At 39.5% G+C, this 21108-nt stretch overlaps 4 protein-coding genes across 5 annotated transcripts; 2 read left to right on the forward strand and 2 right to left on the reverse strand.

The window, feature by feature from the left end:
- Positions 1-502: 502 nt before the first annotated feature.
- tshba (thyroid stimulating hormone subunit beta a) lies at positions 503-2206 on the reverse strand. The gene is made up of 3 exons (XM_035148063.2): positions 2073-2206; positions 1781-1977; positions 503-1100 (listed from the first exon to the last, which is right to left on the reverse strand). The coding sequence occupies exons 2-3, from the start codon at positions 1940-1942 to the stop codon at positions 825-827; spliced, it is 438 nt and encodes a 145-aa protein (XP_035003954.1). The 5' UTR covers positions 1943-1977; positions 2073-2206; the 3' UTR covers positions 503-824.
- An 879-nt stretch (positions 2207-3085) lies between these two features.
- slc5a8l (solute carrier family 5 member 8, like) lies at positions 3086-11283 on the forward strand. The gene is made up of 15 exons (XM_035148052.2): positions 3086-4232; positions 4607-4672; positions 4839-4890; positions 5518-5585; positions 5865-6019; positions 6669-6809; positions 6907-7036; positions 7124-7212; positions 7422-7534; positions 8968-9035; positions 9120-9206; positions 9303-9493; positions 10254-10363; positions 10485-10570; positions 10659-11283. The coding sequence occupies exons 1-15, from the start codon at positions 3879-3881 to the stop codon at positions 10734-10736; spliced, it is 1788 nt and encodes a 595-aa protein (XP_035003943.1). The 5' UTR covers positions 3086-3878; the 3' UTR covers positions 10737-11283.
- A 291-nt stretch (positions 11284-11574) lies between these two features.
- On the forward strand, positions 11575-13375 carry si:ch211-105j21.9 (sialomucin core protein 24-like). Its single transcript, XM_035153409.2, has 4 exons — positions 11575-11654; positions 12062-12550; positions 12643-12795; positions 12882-13375. The coding sequence occupies exons 2-4, from the start codon at positions 12073-12075 to the stop codon at positions 13007-13009; spliced, it is 759 nt and encodes a 252-aa protein (XP_035009300.1). The 5' UTR covers positions 11575-11654; positions 12062-12072; the 3' UTR covers positions 13010-13375.
- Positions 13136-20938, reverse strand: sycp1 (synaptonemal complex protein 1). Of its 2 annotated transcripts, XM_035153405.2 has the most exons (35): positions 20863-20938; positions 20224-20353; positions 19958-20042; positions 19837-19880; positions 19555-19719; positions 19384-19451; positions 19223-19296; positions 19073-19131; positions 18876-18942; positions 18702-18775; positions 18507-18615; positions 18191-18285; positions 17910-18094; positions 17758-17825; positions 17620-17681; positions 17412-17528; positions 17195-17299; positions 17000-17094; positions 16805-16910; positions 16612-16682; positions 16448-16529; positions 16293-16355; positions 16142-16204; positions 15976-16038; positions 15761-15877; positions 15566-15676; positions 15392-15484; positions 15223-15297; positions 15046-15132; positions 14813-14959; positions 14542-14595; positions 14094-14165; positions 13897-14004; positions 13711-13776; positions 13136-13606 (listed from the first exon to the last, which is right to left on the reverse strand). In XM_035153405.2, exons 2-35 carry the CDS (start codon positions 20350-20352, stop codon positions 13472-13474), a joined length of 3114 nt encoding a protein of 1037 aa, XP_035009296.2. In that variant the 5' UTR covers position 20353; positions 20863-20938; the 3' UTR covers positions 13136-13471. The 2 variants fall into 2 exon arrangements, with proteins under 2 accessions (XP_035009296.2, XP_035009299.2); XM_035153408.2 differs by lacking the exon at positions 14094-14165.
- Between the last annotated feature and the right edge of the window lie 170 nt (positions 20939-21108).

A 21108-nucleotide genomic window follows, 5' to 3' on the forward strand; every position in this document is an offset into this window, starting at 1 on the left:
CTGTCAAAATCAACAGAGACACTGATATAAAATGTCTCTTACAGAAAAGTTATGACCACACATGTGACAGAATATAATATAAAGCCATGAAACAGTGACATCACAGGACGGACTTAACCTACATTCTCCAACTGACCCCCTGAGCTATAAATAAGCTCCAGCTGTCTGCCCAAATTTCCCCTTTGTGAATGGAAAACTACAGATGAACTCTACTGGATGCGACACAACAGTGAACAATCTCACAAATATAGATTTTGGGGAGCTCAGAGACTCTTCTGTACCTGTTGTGCTAAATATCTGTGGTCTGACACGGTCACGATAATCCACTGAACGGCAAGCGGTGTGAAAACAATCATGTGCTTCCCAGAATGATTGTGGAGGCAAATATAGCACCCGGAGGTGCCACCACGGAGGAGTCCTGGCCCGGTGTTTGTTATGTAGTAAACAGAAAGCCACGGCCCGGCACAGGATGTGATTAAGTCAAGCGCAGCTAAGTCCAGGAGCTATTTAGAGACTTCACCTTTAATTGAGTTGCATTCAGAGTATCACTTTCACAGTAAACACAATAAGTCTGGGACTCGCACACAAACAAGAGGGTAAATAATGACGCTGCCAGAAATATGCAGAGCTGCAGCCCAGACACACTGACCTACACAGGCACAATAAAACCAGCTGGTACAATAGGGGAGACAGTAAACACAGTGCAGACATGAGTGTATTCATCCCAGGCTAAAGGATGACGTGGGTTTTTTTCCCAGAACATTCATGGATCATGTGGTTACAGCTTTGTGATTTCAGTGACACATTCAAAGGAAATAAAAGAATCACAAAGGGATCATGTAGTCACTCGGGCCGGGGTATGGGTAGACACGTCTGACTGGTTTGGTGCACCTCGGCCTGTCCGCGCTGGCTCTGCGTGCACACTCGTCGCTGTCGGTCCTGCAGGTGCCGCAGTGGCAGCTGAGGGCCACAGGGTAGGTGAAGAGAGGGTTGGTGTTGACGGGACAGCCAGGCAGCACGACCGTGCGGTACGCCACCTCGTCATAGGTGCAGCCTCTCTGGACGACGCGTGGGCCAAAGCTGTCCTTCAAGTTGCGTTCCTGCTCATCACACACAAACATAGGTTTTCCCCTCTGCACATTAAAAAGTACCGGATGAATAACTATGAAACCCAGTGGAAGGACGCGGTTTGGGTCAAGGAAGAACTCGTTAAATCACAAATTGGATTTTTTCACTTTCTTTAACATTGCACGATCTGGCATTTTTCACTATTTTCCTTCATGGAGCTTGATGAAAGAATACTTTTTATGAGTGTGAGCAATTTGGTGCAGATTCAAGTAATAATTTGTATCTAGTGAATTAAAATGTGGTTTCAGAAGGGGACTGCTGGGCCTTGGTGGAGGAATGCCATTCTAGTTAAGTGTTGATTTGAGATGCAGGTGAGAAAAAATTGTGCGATGAGGGTTTCATTTTAATATGACTTCTTTATCTCATGTAAGAAAAAACGTTTTCAAATAATATATAAAGTTACAACTAGTTTCATGTTACATAACAGTAAATGGAGGGATTGGGACAGGGCTTTTCTTAAAATGGAAAAAAGTGAAATATTCGCTCATGTATCTCATAGTTTGAACTCAAAACCTTAAGTTCAGCAGCTATTTTTCAACATAATTTCCATTCCTTAACACTTAATTACACACATAAATTGCTTAATTACAGGTTAAACATTGACCCAACCCTTCGAGCTGAATAGAAACTAGTATTTTATTCTTGTACACACCCACGACTGGCAGAATCCCATGCAGCTCGTCGTGTTGATGGCCACACAGAAGTCACACTCCGGCTTCTCCACATACAGCGTGAAGTCTGCGGGCAAACACATGGGAACAGCTGGGCTGAACAGCAGAAAGAGGAGCCAGCAGTTGAACACGGCCGTCTCCATGTTAACTTGTGTTCTTTACTCCGATCAGTTTGAAGCTGCAGGGGAAAGAGAGACAAAGAGATGAAATGACAATCACATAACAGAGTTTAATCAAATGATTGGTATTGTATGTTTCTGTTGCTCTGCTCACCTTGATGCGAGATGTGGTCTGCAGGTCTGACGATGCTGTGAGTCTGAACAGGATTTATGTGATATTTATATAATCCACCTTTATGCAAACCGGCCGTTATCGTCCATCGGTGACGAAAAGGAAGGACTAAACTTTCTGTCCATTATGTGAATGACATGAATTAATAATGTCTTGAATGAACACATGTGATGCAGTAACCAAGAAGCGTCTCTGCATCTGATTGTGGAGTCTGAAGCCGTGTCCACTAGATGTCACAACATCCCCCAAACGCTCAGGTTCTGCTTGAAAATAATGGGTTTTTCATGAAGCGGTAAAAGTCAAAGTTTAACCTGAGTCTTACTTCTTTTTCCAAAACAAACCTTTTCTGTCTCTAATTTGAATAAAAATTAACTTCTTTTAACAGAATATTTCCGTGCACGTCTGGTGTGCACGTGAAAACGATAAGGACCGAAAAAAGTGACACTAAAGCACATTCACATTCAGCATGTGCACAAACCTGCACTGAAAATGGGTGGAAAACATTCAGAGAGTGTTTGTCTTTTCTCTTAGTCAGTAGAAAATAATACCAATACCAGATTTTTTAGATAGAGACAACAAAGTTCTATAATTTGACATCCATCTCCTTGAGACTTCAGGGACTTATCTATATATTTGATTAATGATTGTCGAGAAAACCTCTCTCTCCAACCCATTGAGTCACAATTTGCGAAGTAAGCGATTGCTTCTCATCATTCATTAATAGTGGCTCAGATCCCTACAGACAATGAACTTAACGCCGCCTCTGATAAACGTTATCTGTTACGACACACACAGTTAGCGTGTCTTGTTCTTCCCTGGTGTATCAGTGACTAGTAATGCTGTCTGTGCAATTATCAGTGTATCGTGAAAACATGAAGCGCGCTGGGCCAGTTCAGTGTTCCTCTTAGCTGCTCATTATCTGCTCAGCTTTACAAACATTAACAGAACAAGCCGTTTTTATTAACGGCCAGATAGTTTATGGAAACCGTCCTCATTAGGTTGGTAATATTAGAAGGGATCACACTTCAGCAGCAGCTTTAAACCGACTTTCTCTGTCTCCTCTGCAGTCGTCACATTATTTCTTGAGTTTGGGAAACTTCTTTGTGCATCGCAGGAGTGACAAGGATGTGTTGGGTAAAGCTTCAGTAAGGATGACAGCAGGAGAAGTGAGCCAACCCTAAACTTTAAACCTCCCTGGCCGCAGAAATTCCTGATTTAACCGATGACTACTGAGTAACCTTGAGCTTTAGAAGGAAAGGTCCTGGACTTAGAAGGAACGACATCAACGCCCGCTGACACAATCATAAGATCCTCATGTTTTACTATCGTTGAAATTGTGGGTGACTCCAGCCCTATGTGTCCTTGATGGATTATTAACTCCAGTAAAGAATGTTTATAGTGGGACCAACACGTCAGAGAGCACTGGAACAGAAGCAGTGGTGTGTTGTTATCAGCAGGAGAGACTTAACGCTGATACTCTAAACTAGCAGATGACGAAAAACAAAGGAATGGATTTTTCTTTTCTTTCCTAAAAGTTTGAAGAGAAACTTTTAATAAGAATGAAGCTGATTGTTTTCTGGCAGTCGACAGATTCTGAGAGGAGCTGAACAGCTTATTTTTTTTTGCTGTCTACAGGCTGTATTTTTCTTTTGGCTTATGAACAACTGGACTTGAGAGCAATTTCAGGGCAATTTAGAGGGAAGAACATTAAACATTAGCAAGGTTGCATAATAGAGGAATCCTGTTGAATCGACGCTGCACAAGGAAGCTTCTTCTACTGAACTAACCATGGTGGGTACAGGTGGTCCTGTGGCCACCTTCTCAGTGTGGGACTATGTGGTGTTTGCTGCCACTGTCTTGGGGGCGGCCGGCATCGGTCTCTTCCAGGCCATCCGAGGCCGCAAGGACACCAGCACCGCCGAGTTCTTGTTGGGTGGACGGCAAATGACAGCTGTGCCGGTCGCCATGTCCCTCACCGCCAGCTTCATGTCGGGGATCACGGTCATCGGCACACCGGCTGAGGCTTACCGGTTTGGATCTGCCTTCTGGCTCTTCGGCTTCTCCTATGCCATCATGTCTGTCATCACCGCTGAGATCTTTGTGCCGCTTTTCTACCGACTGGGGATAACCAGCACCTACGAGGTGAGACAACACAGACATCTAAATCATTTTAATGGCCCAAAGGCTGGAAGACACTTGCAGCACAAAATAACTTTGAAATAATATATAACACAATAATGCAAGCATGCTCGTTTGGAAAAGCTACACAAACACGACACAGGCTGCAGATGAATCATCTCTTGTTTGCAGTGATAAAAGGCTCATGGGGCCGAACTGAATCCAACTGCTATAAAAGTATTTTCTCCATAAGTGTGGAGTAAAAACATTAAGAAACAAAAAACAAAGAAACAAACAGCTTTAATCTTCTGTAGATATGGATTCAACCAGTAGATGTAAACAACACGATCCATCTTTTTAAAGCTGCTTGATGATCTAATTCCCTCTTGTATTTCTAGTACCTGGGGCTGCGCTTCAGTCGGCCCATCCGGATAATTGGGACGTCAATGTACATCTCACAGACGGTAACTAGCACAAACAAAACCATTCAGATGATTAAAATGGTTAATCTAACATGGTAAACAGCAGCTGCCTCTTTCTGTTTGACTTTATGTAAGATGGATTCTTGAATATGAATCACATGCTTGTTGTGCTTCCGTCTAATCAACTAATGCTGGTATCTTCTTCCAGGCGCTGTACACCGGTTTAGTCATCTACGCTCCAGCTCTTGCACTAAATCAAAGTACGGTGAAGCCAAACAAGAGAGCTCACAAACTGAAAACTTTCACTACTTCTTACTTCTCCCTGTTTCTATAAGGACTACAAATAGGATTTTAGCTTGTAATGTTCTATCCCAAACTTGGTAAATCCACCTTTTTAAACCTGTTAATTAAATCTGCATGATGAAAATGAGAAATACATGGTTGTACATGCATAGAAAAGATTCATATTTGTATTTTTTTCCCACATTATTCACATAAGTTAGAGACAGTGTGGTTGTGATTTTGGGTACATTTATGCAAAATAATCACTCAGAGAGAAAGTTAGAGGCCATGGAAGATCGTTCTTACGTTCTTATTATTATCTTTCTTATTTTAGTCATTTTCACTTAAGAGAATCTTTGTTAAACTCACCACAGAATTCTCTTTCATGTCTTTTCTACAAATTTTGAATTTCTCATGCAGATTTATTTAAGTCCATCTACAACAACAAATCTTACTGACCCTAACCTGAGCCTGTATTTTTCCTTTCTCTCTTATACACATAGTTAAACCTAAAACTGAATGTGTTCTACTTGTGTTCTTGTAATAAAGCAAAGTTATATACATCATTTTAATACATGAATAATGAGTTTTTATTTCCTGAATAGTCACTGGACTGAATCTGTGGGGAGTGCTGGTGGCGACAGGAGCGGTCTGCATCCTCTACTGCACTTTGGTTTGTACTGTACATTTTAAAGAATATTATTTTTAGGATTAAATACATAATCTGTGCACCATGAGTGTTTTCACATCAAGACAACAATCCAGTCCAAGTATGCTTCCATCTCAAAAACATCGAGGTTTTAAACTTTGGCACCATCTTCCACCTGCTGCAGTTTGTTGTTACTGAAACTGAAACCATTTTCTGCATGACGATGTACACTTATACACATGATGTATTTCACGAAAGTGCATGTAAATACTCAACCATCTCTTACATGGATTTATTTTTCAGGGTGGCCTGAAAGCAGTGATCTGGACAGATGTTGTCCAGATGGTGATCATGCTGTCGGGGTTTGTGGCTGTTATAGCCCGAGGAGCCGTACTGCAGGGAGGCCTGACCAAGATCTGGGAAGATGCCGGCCAAGGAGGCCGACTGGAGGCGTTTGAGTAAGTGCACAAGCAGACTCATCTTAGTTATTGGAGTTTGTTTTAAAGTGATTACAATATAAGACGGCTGGGGCTTCATGAATCAGAGTTTTTAGTGTTTAGTGAATTTGCACACACAGGGAAACAAAGTACATCTAACTTTTTTATAATTTCCTGTTACGCAACTGGTCTGCAGTCATTATAATAAATAAAACTGAATATTAACCAGAATGGAGCTCAGTAGAGCGGAAACCTTCACCAAGGCCCAGCGCTCCCCTTTTGAAGCCACATTTAAATTCACTACCCCCGCATTTTTATTTGGATCTGCATGAAATTGATCACAATCATAGATATCAGTCACCCAAAATATGCCAGTTTTTTTTATCAAAACTCATGAATTATTATAGATGCAGAAAGTGAAAGAAATTAAAACCCTGGATCTTCTCCAAAATGTAATGGGTTCTTTCTTGGCCCATGTCCAATCAATCTGCCAAGTTTAGTGGAATTACGTTCTGTAGTTTAGGTGTAATCCTGCTGACAAACAAACCAACAGGCAGGGGTGAAAACCTCTAATTGCATTAAGCGTGACTTCCCACATTATTATAAGTTTATGATTTAATGTCCCTAAGTCTCTTTCCGTGTTCTTTTGTGTTGTTGATCTTCACTACAGCTTTGACCCAGATCCTCTGAAGCGACACACCTTCTGGACCATTGTGGTCGGAGGCAGCGTGATGTGGGTGTCCATCTACGCCATCAACCAGTCCCAGGTGCAGCGCTACATCTCCTGCAAAACCTTGGGCCATGCCAAGATGTGAGCGTTGCATTACACAGTACAGTACAGTATATTACATCGCAGACTGTGAGCGAAGGGTTCGTGCACTGACAGGTTCTTCTTTTTCCTCTCTCAGGTCTTTGTACCTGAACATGGTCGGCTTGTGGGTAACTGTGAGTCTGGCTGTGTTCTCTGGCCTCACCATGTATTCCATTTACAAGAACTGTGACCCTCTCCTAAACGGTGATATAACCACCCCTGACCAGGTAGTCTCTTTACTCCCCATCACACGGCCATCCTGCTGTACGTTGTGTTAACAGTTAACAGTAAAATGCTTTGTGTCTGCAAACCAGCTGCTGCCCTACCTTGTGATGGATATTTTGGAGACCTACCCTGGAATCCCTGGTTTGTTTGTGGCTGCTGCATACAGCGGGACTCTGAGGTGAGGCCCGGAGAGGAACTGTATTATTTCACAACAAAGTCAGGAATGCTGTGTTGAAAAGGAAATACAGTAGAAGTTAAGCTTCAGCTGTAAGGAGATAGTGTGTGAGCAACACCTGAATCATCATTGGTTTGCCGAGTACTGGACAACATGACATTAATCTAATCTACTATTTAAATTCATCTTAAATTAATGCATTTGTTTTCCAGCACCGTGTCTTCCAGTATTAACGCCCTGGTTGCCGTCACTGTGGAAGACTTTATCCTGCCTGTGTGCAAAAACCTCACAGAGAAACAAGTCACCTGGATGAACATGGGTCTCAGTAAGTTGTGTTTTGATGGCCGCCAGAATGAAAGAGTGATCATGTACAATAGAGAAGTAAAAGAGAAAGAGAGTTAACTATTGTTATGAATAAATGCTGTAATCACCTTAAATTGCAACATACACTTCTCAGTAGAGACCAAGATTAAATTACCTCCAAGAAGGTTATGCTTTCGATCTGTCTGTTTGTTCGTGGCTTAGTTGGTCTGTTGGTTTGTTAGTCAGCAGGGTATTGCAAAAACTGCTCAACAGATTTCCACAGAACTTGGTGGAAGGATGGGACATGGGCCACGAAAGAAGGGCATTTTCTCCTGTTTCCCCGGAAATAATTCATGGATCTTGATGAAAAATCAGGCATATTAAGAGGACTGATATCTATTAGTGTTTGCAGTTGGGTGCAGCATGATTGAATTTACAGTGACTGTTGGGCCTTGGTCGAGGGAAGTGCTCTGCTGCCATATAAGTTATCTTATCTTGTTAAAAGATTACCAGATCATTTCCGCTACACAATTTAGAACATAATCAAAGACAAATACAAAATCTAGTTCATTGCAGAAGCGCACATGTGAAGACAAACAGACTTCACAGGAACCAAAGCAGAAACAGTTACTGTTTCAATAATGCGCAGGATTTCATCAGGTAGATTAAAGGGAACGAACATGTGCAGGCAGGAACACAGAAGTTCAATGAACCTGAGATAGGCTGAGACCGAGGGCATGGCTCCACTGCTGCATTTATCTCAGAATACAGCCTCAGGCAAACACTCTTTGTTGTGTTATACAGACATTTGGGTTTGTATGGTGTTAATCCAACAATGTTGTTAGTCTTACACAGGTAATAACTCGAGGAAATATTTGTGTGAAGGAACGTGACAGACTACCAAATGAAATCCAAATAAAAAACGGTTTCATGATCATTCTAGCAAATCTATATGGACCAGAATTGTTTCTGGCACTTCAACTCTACTAAAAAAAGAAAATTAGACAGATTCCTGGACACACAACACGCCTACTTATGGCTAAGAATGTACTGTCTCCTGACAGTACATGTCAGGAGACAGTACATGTCAGGAGTACCTGCAGTTGTTTACATAACTAAGATTACTGCAGATATGCCCAAAGAAAAGAAGAAATATTTAGGGCTTTTGTAAATCAAGACTTATGAATGGGTTTGGATTAAGTTTTTGCAGAATAGTGATTTAAACTGAAAAAAAAAGAAAACTGCTGCAGAATCCACCTGGAAAAACTCAGACCTCGGTTACATTAATCACAAATTATCTCCAAAAGAGAAAATCTAAATATGTATGACCCAGATATAACGTTGTTTTTTTAATTTTCATGTGTAGACATTTGAAGTTGTGATTAGATTGTTCCTTTGATTTCAGTTTTATAATCACGTATAATAATTTACTATTAATAATTTACATCTCCAAAGGTGTGTTCTTTGGAATCCTGTGTATCGGAATGGCTGGAGTTGCCTCTATGATGGGAAGTGTTCTGCAGGTAACACTCATTTACTGCTCTACAGCCCCACCCCAGGGTGAATACAAGGAACTACAATTCTTCACACAACTGTCTATTTTTTAGGCAGCTCTGTCCATATTTGGCATGATCAGCGGGCCTCTCCTCGGTCTGTACCTGCTGGGCATGCTTTTCCGAACAACAAATTCAGTGGTCGGTATCTACTTGAGTATTTACCAGAACATATGCGCCCTCTGACATCACAAAGAAGTTTTTGATTTAAGAAAAATGTGTGTGTTTACCTTTCAGGGAGGCCTACTGGGAATGATCATTGGTCTGGTGTTGACTCTGTGGGTGGGGATCGGAGGCCAGATTTACCCACCGTCAGATGAGAAGACGAATCCTCTCCATGTCACCACTGTGGGCTGCAACAGCACAGGGAGCTTCAACTCTTCAACCGTAGCTCCCTGGACCAGTCCGTCAGCGACCGGACAGCCTGAGTGAGTCATGTTACAGTAAACAAAGGCTCCTCTGATCATATTCAAACTTATGAGATAGTCACAGTTAGTAAGTTGATACTGACTTAATATCCAAACACTAACTGCTGCTTTTCTGGACTGTGTTTCAGAATTAAACTTTTGTCCAAACTTTAAATATACTTCCAGATAAATGCTGAATTTGACATGAACAGCTCCAGAGTGAAAACACATTTACACAAAGAGAAAGTCCAAACACTCTAAATGTATATACAAAAATATATAGTTCATACATGAAAACTGATCAGTCACTGGTCCGGAAATGAATCATCTACTGTTAATGATGATAGTTGAATAAAATTTCATTAAATTATTTGGTTACAGTTTGTCACAAGTGAGGATTAATAGCTTTTTTTTTTTCGAATCACAGATAAACTCAATTTCTTTTCTTCTTTTTTTTTACTGTTGACTCAACAGAACATTTGAAGATGTCACCATGGAATACGTTAACAGCATTTTATAGACTAAAAATAAATAAGCTTCAGTGTATCATCAGAACGTTGATACAAAATCAAATCTCTTCCAATCACTTAAAATCACATAATGTACTCCACCTGTTGTGTTGAATACCAATCCCATAAACACCTTATGTTGCTGTTAGACTTCACATTTAACTATTAAACATGTTTTTGACAGTGTTATCACCACCAGTAATAGTTAAAAAGTTAAAAAGTTAAAGGAATAGTTTGACCTGGAAACTTGAACACTTTCCTCTGTGTATCAGTTTCAGACCAGTTCTGGCCGACTCCTGGTACTCCCTCTCCTACCTCTACCTGTGTCCGGTGGGCACACTGACCACGATGGTGTGTGGTCTGCTGGTGAGCGTGGTCACAGGTGAGATATCCTTCTTTCACCTCCACTTCCACTGCAGAGGAACAGTACAGCTGCCCTCCTGTAAATGTTAAAAGTTATAACCTACTCTATAAGTTATTGGCATATACATCTCTTTTTTTAGGTGGATGTAAACAAGAGAAGCTGAACTCTGATCTGTTTGTGAGGAGCAAGGACCTCATCTGCTTCAGGCTCTTCAATAAATCAAAGGTACGATGTCTCTTATTGTCTCTCACAACTCTACAGCAGAGTCGGTCGTGGTATTGATGTGCTTCTTCATGTTATTAACCCACTACAGGTGTCAGATGTCACAGAGAAGGATTCAATGGAGGACTTCGATGTGAAGAGCAAAGTTGAAAAATCCACCAAGCTGTAACGAAGCTCCGTCAATGTACTGTTCATCATGGAGACATTCTCATTTTTATTTTTCTACATTTATTGTGCTGATAAAGAAAGAAAGAAAATTAACTCCACTACTCGTTTGTTCATATTGATGTTTTCAACATTTTGCTGAATATAGATAATTAATTAGATTTGTACTAAAGAATTTGTCGAAAAACTAGAATTGAACTTGTACAGAATGCAATTAAAATGAAAAAACTTGCACATTTATGCTGCTAACTACCTGAGGTGCTTAAAAACCAAGACATAGCAGAGACATGTTCTGCACTGTTCTTCAAAAACACCATCCATAAAAACAAAGAGTTTTATTATGTTGTAATTGTTATCAGGACAATGGAGAAAAGGGCACTTAAAGTAGCACAGACACGTCACACTGTGATGTGGTTTCATTGCCTTTTCTTCCATTGTTCTACCTGAAAGCTGCATTGCTTCACCTCAAGCTAACTCTGACACACTGGAAAATGATTGTTGCCCGTTTGTTCATTTCCTGGTTATTTTTATCAGGATTCGTCTCAGCACAAATTAACAACCTGTACAAAAAAAGTCACAAATTGTACTTGTTAATAAATATTTTGTACAAATTGTTGACTGTAAACATTTGTATGTATGTGAAAGCTTTGAGAAAGCAGCTCATTCTACTCTGGGTATGCAAAATGTATTTGAAATGAGTGAGAGGGAGCGACAGACGGAGAAAGATTGAGCTTTGATCTAGGTTATAGCCGTGCCCTTTGTCTCCATGGCAACACACAAAAGAGGAAGTTTGCAAAGCACTGACCTGCCCACTTTTACCTGCCACCATGCCAGCAAATCAACTCTTCCGCCGTGGAGGCTGACTCACTGCAGCCAGGGAAGAGAAAGAAGCTACTGTTTTCAGTCAAAGTGACGACACAAGGTGAGACTTAATTCTTTTTAAATCAGTGAATGTGCCAATGTGAAAGTTATTCACTTTTAAACTACAGTTTGTACTTAATACATACTTCACACGAGAGGGAGATTAGAAACGTTTCCGCTAAAGATAAGAGTCGACTGTTGTGTAATTTCTTGGTTTGTACGAGGTCATGTTGTTACAGTTGTTTCCTGCTGCCAATACGTAAAAGTAATTGAGTATGAGATCTTCTTACACAAAGTACCAGGTTTAAATAATTGTTTTCGCTGCGTTATGTCACCAGTGAGCAAAACTCACTCTTTAAACTGAGTGTTGCTACAACAATGTAGAGAGATGTTTTATCAGAGCAGCATTTACAGTGTTTATCTTTGAAGTGTTTTCAGTGCATGTGTTGTTTTTGTTTCCCAGCTCAGGACTCCCTGACATGGATCCCCACTTTGCTGCTCTGACTTGTTGCCTTCTGGCCATTTCTTTTGCTGCGGCGCAAACAGAAAAAGTGGATTTCACAACAATGAAACCTTCTGTCTCAAACAACATGACACAAACAACTGAATTAATTATGTCATCACACACCGCTGGAAACACAACTTCTACTTCAAAAGTGAATGAGAACACAACAACCGCGTTCAGCAGCACAACCTTGGACAATAAAACACCCGACAAAACTACAATCCACCCGCAGACTTCTCAGTCAACAGCCATCATGACTCCTCTGACAAACAGCACCTCCCTGACAAACAGCACGCCTGCCGCTCACACTCCAACATCGACTGTGTTGACAGTGCCTGCGAGTGAGACCACAACAGGTTACACAAGGACACCTGATACTACGGAGATTACAAGCGCAAATTCATCTCGCACTGTTAATACAACTTCACATTCAGTGGACGCGGCCACACAAGGTACATATCAGGTTCCATGCCTTAATCATAAGAGTTTGATTAATCCATGCCTTTATTAACTTCTATCACTTTGTCTGTCACTGTGCTTCCAGGTTTAGGACTAAACATTTCAGAACAGAACTTGACGATTGTCTTCAGCGTCGTACTGGGAGTTTTTGCCTTGTCCCTGGTCGTATTCATGTTTCACAGATGCAGACAAAAAATCCAATACTTGCATCAGCCTTTAAACAACTCTGACTGTCCGGGTAAGGAGCTCCCTGTTCATCGCACGATCAATACAAACTATTCTATGTATCATTAGCAGGTAATAATACCCATTTATTTTCAACAGATGCTTTCGTAGCAGATGATGACACGCTCGTAATCTCTGGAGGACTTTATGACGGCCATCCCATCGACGATAATGCACCTGCAGCCCCAGACGACGAATCTCAGTTTCGCCTCGAGTTCCTTCACTGAGACAGTTAACTACCGTTTGAGACGTCACCCTCACACAACAAGGTTTCCTCATCTACCAATGTGTAGAGAAATTTCTTCATGAGGAAGGAAAAAATGATGAAATCATTCAAACAAGAGCAGAACGGATCAATTTGAACACTTTTACTTATATCACTGTCAAAACGAGAACAGATTAATATATGTTAAGACATTAATACATAACTCCTACACCTTTTCCCATACCAACAATATAAATTAAACATAGAAACATCAGTAACGCATCAGGTAACATCAGAAGTTTAAAGGAGAGAATATGAACACCCAACAACACTGTTTAACCATAACAACACTTTCTGAACATGTAAAGAAATAAACTTATTATTATTACCACCGTCTATTTGATGCCTAACAGAAGTATTTAAGCATATTATACAAAACCTGTGTATATGTTAATACAGTTTATCTGACATGTAACTTGTGTACTTATGCAAAGATCTTCTCGCTGTTCTTCTTCTTCTTCTTGTCACAGCTGGTCACCGCGGTCCAACCAGCATCTCTCATTCTCTTCATTGCAGCCAACTTCAGGAAGTTCCCTGGTGACTTATGAGTGACGGGGCTCTGAATCATTCAAGTGTTCAGATAAAAAACAGAGTTCTTATTTATTTTTTTCATGCATAAAGATCATTTTTAAGTAGCACTACACCGATACGTCAGTGTGTTACCTTTTTGGAGGTGTTGAGTTTGCAGTGTGAAGCAGAAAAAACAGATGCCGATTCGTTTGCAAAGGTCTGTCAAAGAGAAAAAACAGAAACAGGGGAAATAAGCTCCTCTCGTGATCTTGCACAGATAATCTAATATTAATTCATACATTATTGGAAAGATTCTGTAAATTTAAAAAAAACACTCACCAGAAGATCATTATGATCAGAGCTGTCAGACTTAGGGTCGAGCTCGATGGTAGTCTTCCTCCAGTGCGCTCCTTTTTCATCAGAAGGTGGCGTTCTTATTCTGTAGGACTGTAAGGGAATTCACAGAGTAAATGTCAGCAAAGGTCACTGACATTTTTATTCATTTGGGAAAATGTCAGAATAATACGGTATATTACTTTGATCTTTGATATTCCGCCAACCTTGTAGGTCATAGTTCTAGAGGGTTTGGAGTCGTCGTTGTGAAAGTCCTACGATGCAAAGTCAGTATCAGTTTGAAATATCATGTAGAGTATGCTGAAATCGACAGATAAAGATTAAACTAAATCACTCTCTTTACTTTATTAACCCATCGCTGCTGCACAAAGAGCTTGTTAATGAATCGTAATCAAAGTAAAAGTTTGAAATAATCGTGATATTGATTTGAAGTCATATTGCCCGGCCCTAATTGAATGTATCGTGTGTCCAAATCACTCCAAATTCAACACTGTACTTCATTGGGCCCTAATAATACACATTCCAAGTGTGAAGCCGATACAATGAACAGTTCTCAAGCTATACATCCACATACCGACAGATTGACAGAGATTTCTGGAATTACAAGACAGATATTTAACTGGTGTCTACCTTTTTCTTTGGTGTTGTTCCGAATGAGGATCTGAGAGATTCAGTGTCAGGTTCCTTGAAAACAGAAAACATTGATTGTGATGATGGAATGATTATGACTAACAGGTGAGTCAATACACAGTATTTAACTGAAATGTTTTCAGAGCCCGACCATGCCAGTTAAAATCTCAGTGACAGCTGCTTATGAATACAAATTACCTGATATATTTTCCAACCCACGTCAACATTAAAGAATTTACCTGAAATGAGACAAGCGTTTTAGTAAGCTCACCACGCTCTTCAGAACGGCAGCACTTCCATCGTCTCTGCTGCATGAGGGAGTTTTCCTGGTCCTGGAGAAGTCGAACACGTGTCTCTTTGAAGCACTTTCCTTTGGAGTCTCTGAACATCCGTTTTGTTTGCGGTTTGAAGCAGGTGACTAGAATTTTGAACACAACTTGGTTGGTTAAGTGATGACAAACAAACATCCTCAGTAGCATATTTGCAGTTGGACAGACTCTATACCTGCTTGTTCATTGCTTCTGACAGCGGAGTGAATTTCATTGAGGACATTTCTTTCTTCAGATCAATGAGATTCTTCTGTAGGTTTTCCTAATGGCAAGAAAAAGTGTTTCTCAAAAACTTTATCATTTCACATCCTGTAAAAATAAAAAAATTAAATTGATTCAAACCAGGTCATACCGTCTTTGTTATTTCTGTCTTCAGCTCTTTCTTGAGTTCATCATTTTCAGTCTTAAGCTTCAAGAGATCCAACTCCTTATTTTAAGAAATTAATTTTGGAAAATTTTAGGATACAACTGATTCATTATCTAATAGTGACATATATTAATTTAAGTGTTTTACTTCATACCAGGGATTTTGTTTGGGCAACAGCCCCCGACTCTCTCTTCTTGTTGTCCTCGAGCTCTGCATCCTTTTCTTCAACCATGCGCTCGTACTGGCTCTAATTAAGACAAATCTCTTGTTTGGAACTGACAGTCGGGAACCTTTTTCAGACACAACATACGTCACATGATAGCTTTACCTTATGTTTCTCCATAAGTGCGACCATATCTGCTATCTTCTGTTGACACTTGAGTTCTGCTTCCTCTTTGTTCTTGGCAGCCTCTGCTGCTGTTACTTTGAGCTTCTGTACCTGCGAGACAAGATGCCCTTATTCTTCTTTGTTTATTCTAAGCAGCTAAAAATGTTGCACATAACTTAACATTATTCAAGTAACCTCATTCTCAAGCTCTGCTCTGAAGGTTGATTTATTCTCAAGATCCTTGAGCAATTCCTGTTGGTCTTTCTCGTTCTGATTTTTAAAGCTCAGGGACTCTTCCTGAAGATCGCCGATCTAAAGACAAAAGTACGCACGTACATTTAACAAGGCATTGTTCATTAAAATCTTCGATATGAATATTACAAACTGGAAAATTTAAATCATCACCATACCACATTTTCAAGCTGACTGGATTTCGTTATCTCCTTTGCTATTTGTTTCTTAAGTAATTTATTCTGAAAAAATACAAGTGTACAGATAGATACAAACTGTTAAGCTAAATAAATATGAAACTTTTATTAAGTATTATACATCTACAGTTTGACATTTATCACAAACCTCTTTCTGGTATTCCTCCTGGGCTTTGTGTTTAACTTCAATCTTTCTCTTGATATTGAACAACTGAAAAACAAAATATTTCTTGTTGGTTCCAGTAAAAGTTCAAAAATAATAAAAACATTTTAAACATTTTCAGTATTTTGAAAATCACCTTTGCTTCCACAGTTTTGATCAGTTTTTCTTTTTCTGTTACTATCTCCTGCAGAAGTTCACACTAAACACAATAAGCAAAAATCATTGTTTAGTACTTTGAGAACATTTTAACGTTGTTTGTGTATTGATGCTTATTTTAGTTAGCATTCTTACGTTTTCTTCAATTTTCTTCTGAATCGTCTCAGTTTCTTGACATTTCCTTTGGACTCTGGTATTAATGGACTTTACTTCCTCGCTATTTAACAAAATAAGCAATTCTTAATCTTCAAAACTACACATGCTCAAAAAATACTTTTGTTTCTAACCTGTGAACTCACTGTAAAGATAAGTTTTCTTCTTCAAGTCTTTGAATTTCCTTTGTGAGCTTTGCAGCCTTCTCCTCACTCTCCTGATCAATCACAAGTTGTAAGTAACAAATAAATGGAACAATCCAACAATCAACCCAAACATCTACACATGACAATGGACTCATGAAAATCACATTTGAATAGATAATTAATGAAGACTTGCCTCAGTAGCTTTCGCATTACACAATCCACTCTCAAACTGCTGCTGAATGAACATCTTCTCAGACTGAAGCTCATCAAAGTTAGATAATAGCTCTTCATACTTTGCTCTTTAAAATGACAAAAAATAAACATTTGACAGTTTAATTTAATATTCTATGAGCTGACGTTATGGACTGGCTGGATGTTATGAACTCACTGATGGTTTGTGGCTTCTTTCCTCAGTTGCTCCATCTCGTCTTTATTTTTCTTCTTCTCAGTAAACAATTGCCCCTCTAGCTGCTGCACTTTGAGCTGAGGGTATTAGAAAAAACACACAATATTACCAAACACTTTTTTATGATAATTTTTTTTCCCCAGAAGTGGAGCAAGAAAATGAAAATTGCATAAAAACCTCAGTCACAGTGGATTTCTTTTTTAAATCTTCCTGTGCTTTTTCAGCAACTTGACAAGCCTTCTTCAGTAGATGGTTTTCAGCAGAGGCCATCTCCAATTCACCCTGCAGCAGTAAAAGCCATATAATGTACATTATATTAAGGTATCTGTAACGAATCCATATCAGGCTATCAAATAAACATGTTTTTTTCCTGAGATAAAGTATTTATTTTCACCTTAAATAGCTGAACTTCTTCAGTTGTCTTTGAAAGCTCAGCAGACAGTTCCTCCACTCTGACTTCAGTTGCGTTAACCTTATCCTTCATGGACTCAATGGACTTTAACTTTATGTCCTAGGAACAACAACATACATGTTGTCTTTCCAGCAATGTTTATATTACAAGTGCATAAAGAGTAGAGACACTTCCTCAAAAGACTCTTTACCAGTTCATTTTCAAGGATTTGGATCTGCCCATCTTTCTCAGCATTCTGCTCCTTGGACTCACCTGTTGAGTAAAAAAAGGTTTTGTTCAGCTGGACAGAGCATCACATAAAACACATATTTCACACAGTGGGACTTACGTAAAACGACACTCCTTATCTCAAGTTCCTCGTTGTTTGCCATGAGTTTTTCCTCAAGCTCTTGAGCCCTTGGAAATTAGTCAAAACAAAGAATGTAATGACACAAGTAAAACTGTATTTTGTCCAAAAAATATGAAGTTTTCAGAACATACCTCCGCATCTCTAAGGCCAATGAGCTCTGTAGCTCTTCAACAGTTGTCTGAATCTGCTCTAGCTTCTCCGCTTGTTGAATTTTAACTGTGCTCAGCTCCTGCAAGCTTAAGTCTTTGCTTTGGATGATCTGAGCACATTCGTCTTTACTCTGTTTCAGCGCTGCAGCAGTGGCTTCGTGATTTTTCTTTGAGGGAGCAATAATGTGTCAATCAAGGCAGACTGCAGACAGCAGAACAGAGCCAAGTTTCACTAATAATCACAACAATCTCAACCTACTCACCTGAGTTTCTTCACGCTGATGCTCGGCTGTTTGCAGTTTTTGAAGAAGAGATTCCAGTTCGGCTTCTGAGCTTTTGAGAATTTCATTTTGTTGATCTGTAAGAGAAGTAATTACTGGATATGACATAATCTCAACATCACTAATAATCCTCCTAACTGAACTTGACTTAAAAGAACAGTGGAGTTCACGTGGTGTTCAGTGGATTGCTATATTTATTTCTGTAATTTTAATAAGCAGTTAAACAAGGGTACTGAGACACTGCACACAAAATTGTCAACAGCTACAAGAACCTTATCTTATCTCATCCTGATCTTACTTGAGGCCTCCTGAAGTTGTTTGCACTGCTTCTGGGTTTCCTTCAGGTCAAGCAGGATTGTTTGTAGTTCATTTTCCTTATTCCTAAGTTTTGTTTGAAGCTCTGCAACCTGTCAATGCAACATCATCCATCAAGTCTTGTTTCAAAGTTTGTTGTCCAGTTCCAAAATACATTAATCTTTTTTTTTTCACAAACCTCTTCCTCCTTCATGTTGTATTCTTGACAATATTTCTCTTTCAGTTCTTCAAACTGCAGCAAGCCTTCTTTCACTGGGAGAAGATACAATTATTATATAGATTTAGTCTTCGATGTTATTTCGGGATTAAATTATAATATATTTTAAGAATTAAAATGTTTTAAGATTCATACCTTTGTGCAATTCTTGTTGATCAGCTTCTACTCGGATGCAGAGGTTTTCGAATGCTCCAATCAGTTTCTACAGAAAATATAAACATTACTTGCAAACTTGCCGGCAAACCTCGTAAACAACCGCTTTACAAGCTCCTTTCCAACAAACAATCATTAATATGAAATACTTTATCATGACAAATTTAGATGCGTTTTACCTGAACACTTTCACCGTTTTCCAGAAAGAGCTGATGAGTTTCTTCTCTTTCAGATTCAACTACAAAATATAAATGTTGGTATATAATGTCAGTATTCACTGCACCTTAGCAATATGTCTGACATGTATATGGGCAGCTCTTTTTACTTACAGAGATGCACTTTCTCAGTTGACCGCTGAAAGGTGTCCTTCAGTATGTTACACAGGTTCCTGGTTGCGTTGTTTCTGCATTTTAATGAATAAAACACTTCAATTACTTATATTGTCATACATATTTAAAAACCAGACTGTCACATTTATCAAAACCCATACTTGTTCCTCAAATCCTCATTTTCACCGATCTGCTCCTCCAGCTTTAAACTGAGACTTTCATTGCCAAACTGTAAAAACAGGACACACACAACAGATAACACCATACATATTTCAAAAGGGGTTAAAATATGCTGTTAAAAAGATCTGCACGTACGAGAGAAAGACACACACCTGTAATTCCTGAATGGCTTTGCGCTGAGTTTCTATTGTTCTTTTGTTTTCTTGGAGTCGTCTTTCCTTCTGCACCGTGTCAGAATCCACTTTGACCTTCCAGTCCTTGATTTTATCAACTTCATCAAGCAGCTTGGTATAAAGCTGCCCAGGATTACACTTATCCTGAGGAACAATCACAATGATGGGAAGTAAACTGAGGTACTGTAGAATAAAACTTGTTGTACAAGCCGAGTACATATTTTCCTCATATTTATCATTTACGTACAATGAAAATATTACCTCATCTTTTTCCATCGGTGGCACAACTTTCATCTTGTAAAAGTCTTTTGAGGAGAGATAATAATGAATTTACAACATTAACAATAACCAGATATTTGTGTTGAAATTATATTTACAGTACCTTGTTTGGTGGGTTTAGTTGGTGTAACCATACTTGTATCGGGAAAAGCCATATTTTGCCCTTTGTCAAAGCAGATACTGTACTCCTAGAGGAAAAACAACAATTATAGATATAATTAGTCACATCTTTTACGTTCAGCTGTCTCCATACATGAAAGCCTTCAGCTCACAAGTGTAAACACTCTTTCAGACGTGAGCTAGCATCACGTTGCCTTTACTTGATTCATCGATATGATGTCGGTTAAACTATTTGCTAACTGAACTCACCTGCTGTAATGTATTCATGAAATCACTGCACTTCTCCACAGCTTCCTGGGGCCTCACAGCAGACACCTGTCCGGCACTCACCCGGGGCGGCACCAGCAGTTTGAAGTTAAAAGCTCGGTCTCGCTCCATCCTGAAACGACCACACGGTTACATCTAGTAGTTAGCAGAGGTGGAGGAAGTATGCAAATCCATAACTCACAATATACAGTAAATATGAATACAACAATGTGAACATATTCTATTAGAAGTTTGTTTTCGAATTCAAACTCCCAACAAATCACGGTATTAAAAGTACATTTTTCTTGGTATTGAAGGTAAAAGACACCAGATAATTGATGAGAGAGGAAGTTTCTGTGTTTTATAAGCTTCAAATACGTTGTAATGTCAAATCTTCATAAAGTAGCAACATCTGTTGAATAAATGTTGTGCAGCAAGATTAACAACAAGTTTAAAATGGCGTAAAATAGTAAAGACAAGTATCTTAACTACTGTAGTGAAGCTAATTTGTACCACTTCAGTAGTTTAATTAGCTTTAATGCTATCATGGCTAGCTCTCTATCCAAAGGAAAACATATTTGATATAATAAATATAGTGATAATGTCAGAAAGCACAGACAGGATTTGACTTCACCCACTCACCTGACTGGTGTTCAACTTGCTAATGCTAATGTGGTTTAGCAGGCTAGTGTACCGGGGTGTAGCATGCGGAGCTAGCTAACTTCAAAGAATTCCCAATAAAACAAAGATAAAACAACAGAGGGACAAATTAAAACACCGGGCTTCAGCTGTGGCGACGTTATTCTCCCGGTAAACGACAGCGGGACCCACCTGCGGTGCGTGAAAACGGGAGGTTTTACCGGTAGAAAACGGGAGGACGTGACGGAC

The sequence above is a fragment of the Hippoglossus stenolepis genome, chromosome 3, assembly GCF_022539355.2.
Source record: "Hippoglossus stenolepis isolate QCI-W04-F060 chromosome 3, HSTE1.2, whole genome shotgun sequence".
NCBI lineage: Eukaryota > Metazoa > Chordata > Actinopteri > Pleuronectiformes > Pleuronectidae > Hippoglossus > Hippoglossus stenolepis.

Excerpts from the sequence above, each read along its gene's own strand:
- sycp1 (XM_035153405.2), bottom strand. The coding sequence starts at position 20,352 with ATGGAGCGAGACCGAGCTTTTAACTTCAAACTGCTGGTGCCGCCCCGG. Across the intron at positions 19,297-19,383 it reads AATGAGGATTTGAGGAACAA|AAACAACGCAACCAGGAACC; the intron begins GTATGGGTTTTG and ends ATTAAAATGCAG. Across the intron at positions 13,607-13,710 it reads AACTCAACACCTCCAAAAAG|AGCCCCGTCACTCATAAGTC; the intron begins GTAACACACTGA and ends TGAATGATTCAG.
- si:ch211-105j21.9 (XM_035153409.2), top strand. The coding sequence starts at position 12,073 with ATGGATCCCCACTTTGCTGCTCTGACTTGTTGCCTTCTGGCCATTTCT. Across the intron at positions 12,551-12,642 it reads AGTGGACGCGGCCACACAAG|GTTTAGGACTAAACATTTCA; the intron begins GTACATATCAGG and ends CTGTGCTTCCAG. Across the intron at positions 12,796-12,881 it reads AAACAACTCTGACTGTCCGG|ATGCTTTCGTAGCAGATGAT; the intron begins GTAAGGAGCTCC and ends TATTTTCAACAG.
- slc5a8l (XM_035148052.2), top strand. The coding sequence starts at position 3,879 with ATGGTGGGTACAGGTGGTCCTGTGGCCACCTTCTCAGTGTGGGACTAT. Across the intron at positions 10,364-10,484 it reads GCTGGTGAGCGTGGTCACAG|GTGGATGTAAACAAGAGAAG; the intron begins GTGAGATATCCT and ends CTCTTTTTTTAG. Across the intron at positions 10,571-10,658 it reads GGCTCTTCAATAAATCAAAG|GTGTCAGATGTCACAGAGAA; the intron begins GTACGATGTCTC and ends AACCCACTACAG.
- tshba (XM_035148063.2), bottom strand. The coding sequence starts at position 1,942 with ATGGAGACGGCCGTGTTCAACTGCTGGCTCCTCTTTCTGCTGTTCAGC. Across the intron at positions 1,101-1,780 it reads TGGGATTCTGCCAGTCGTGG|GAACGCAACTTGAAGGACAG; the intron begins GTGTGTACAAGA and ends TGTGATGAGCAG.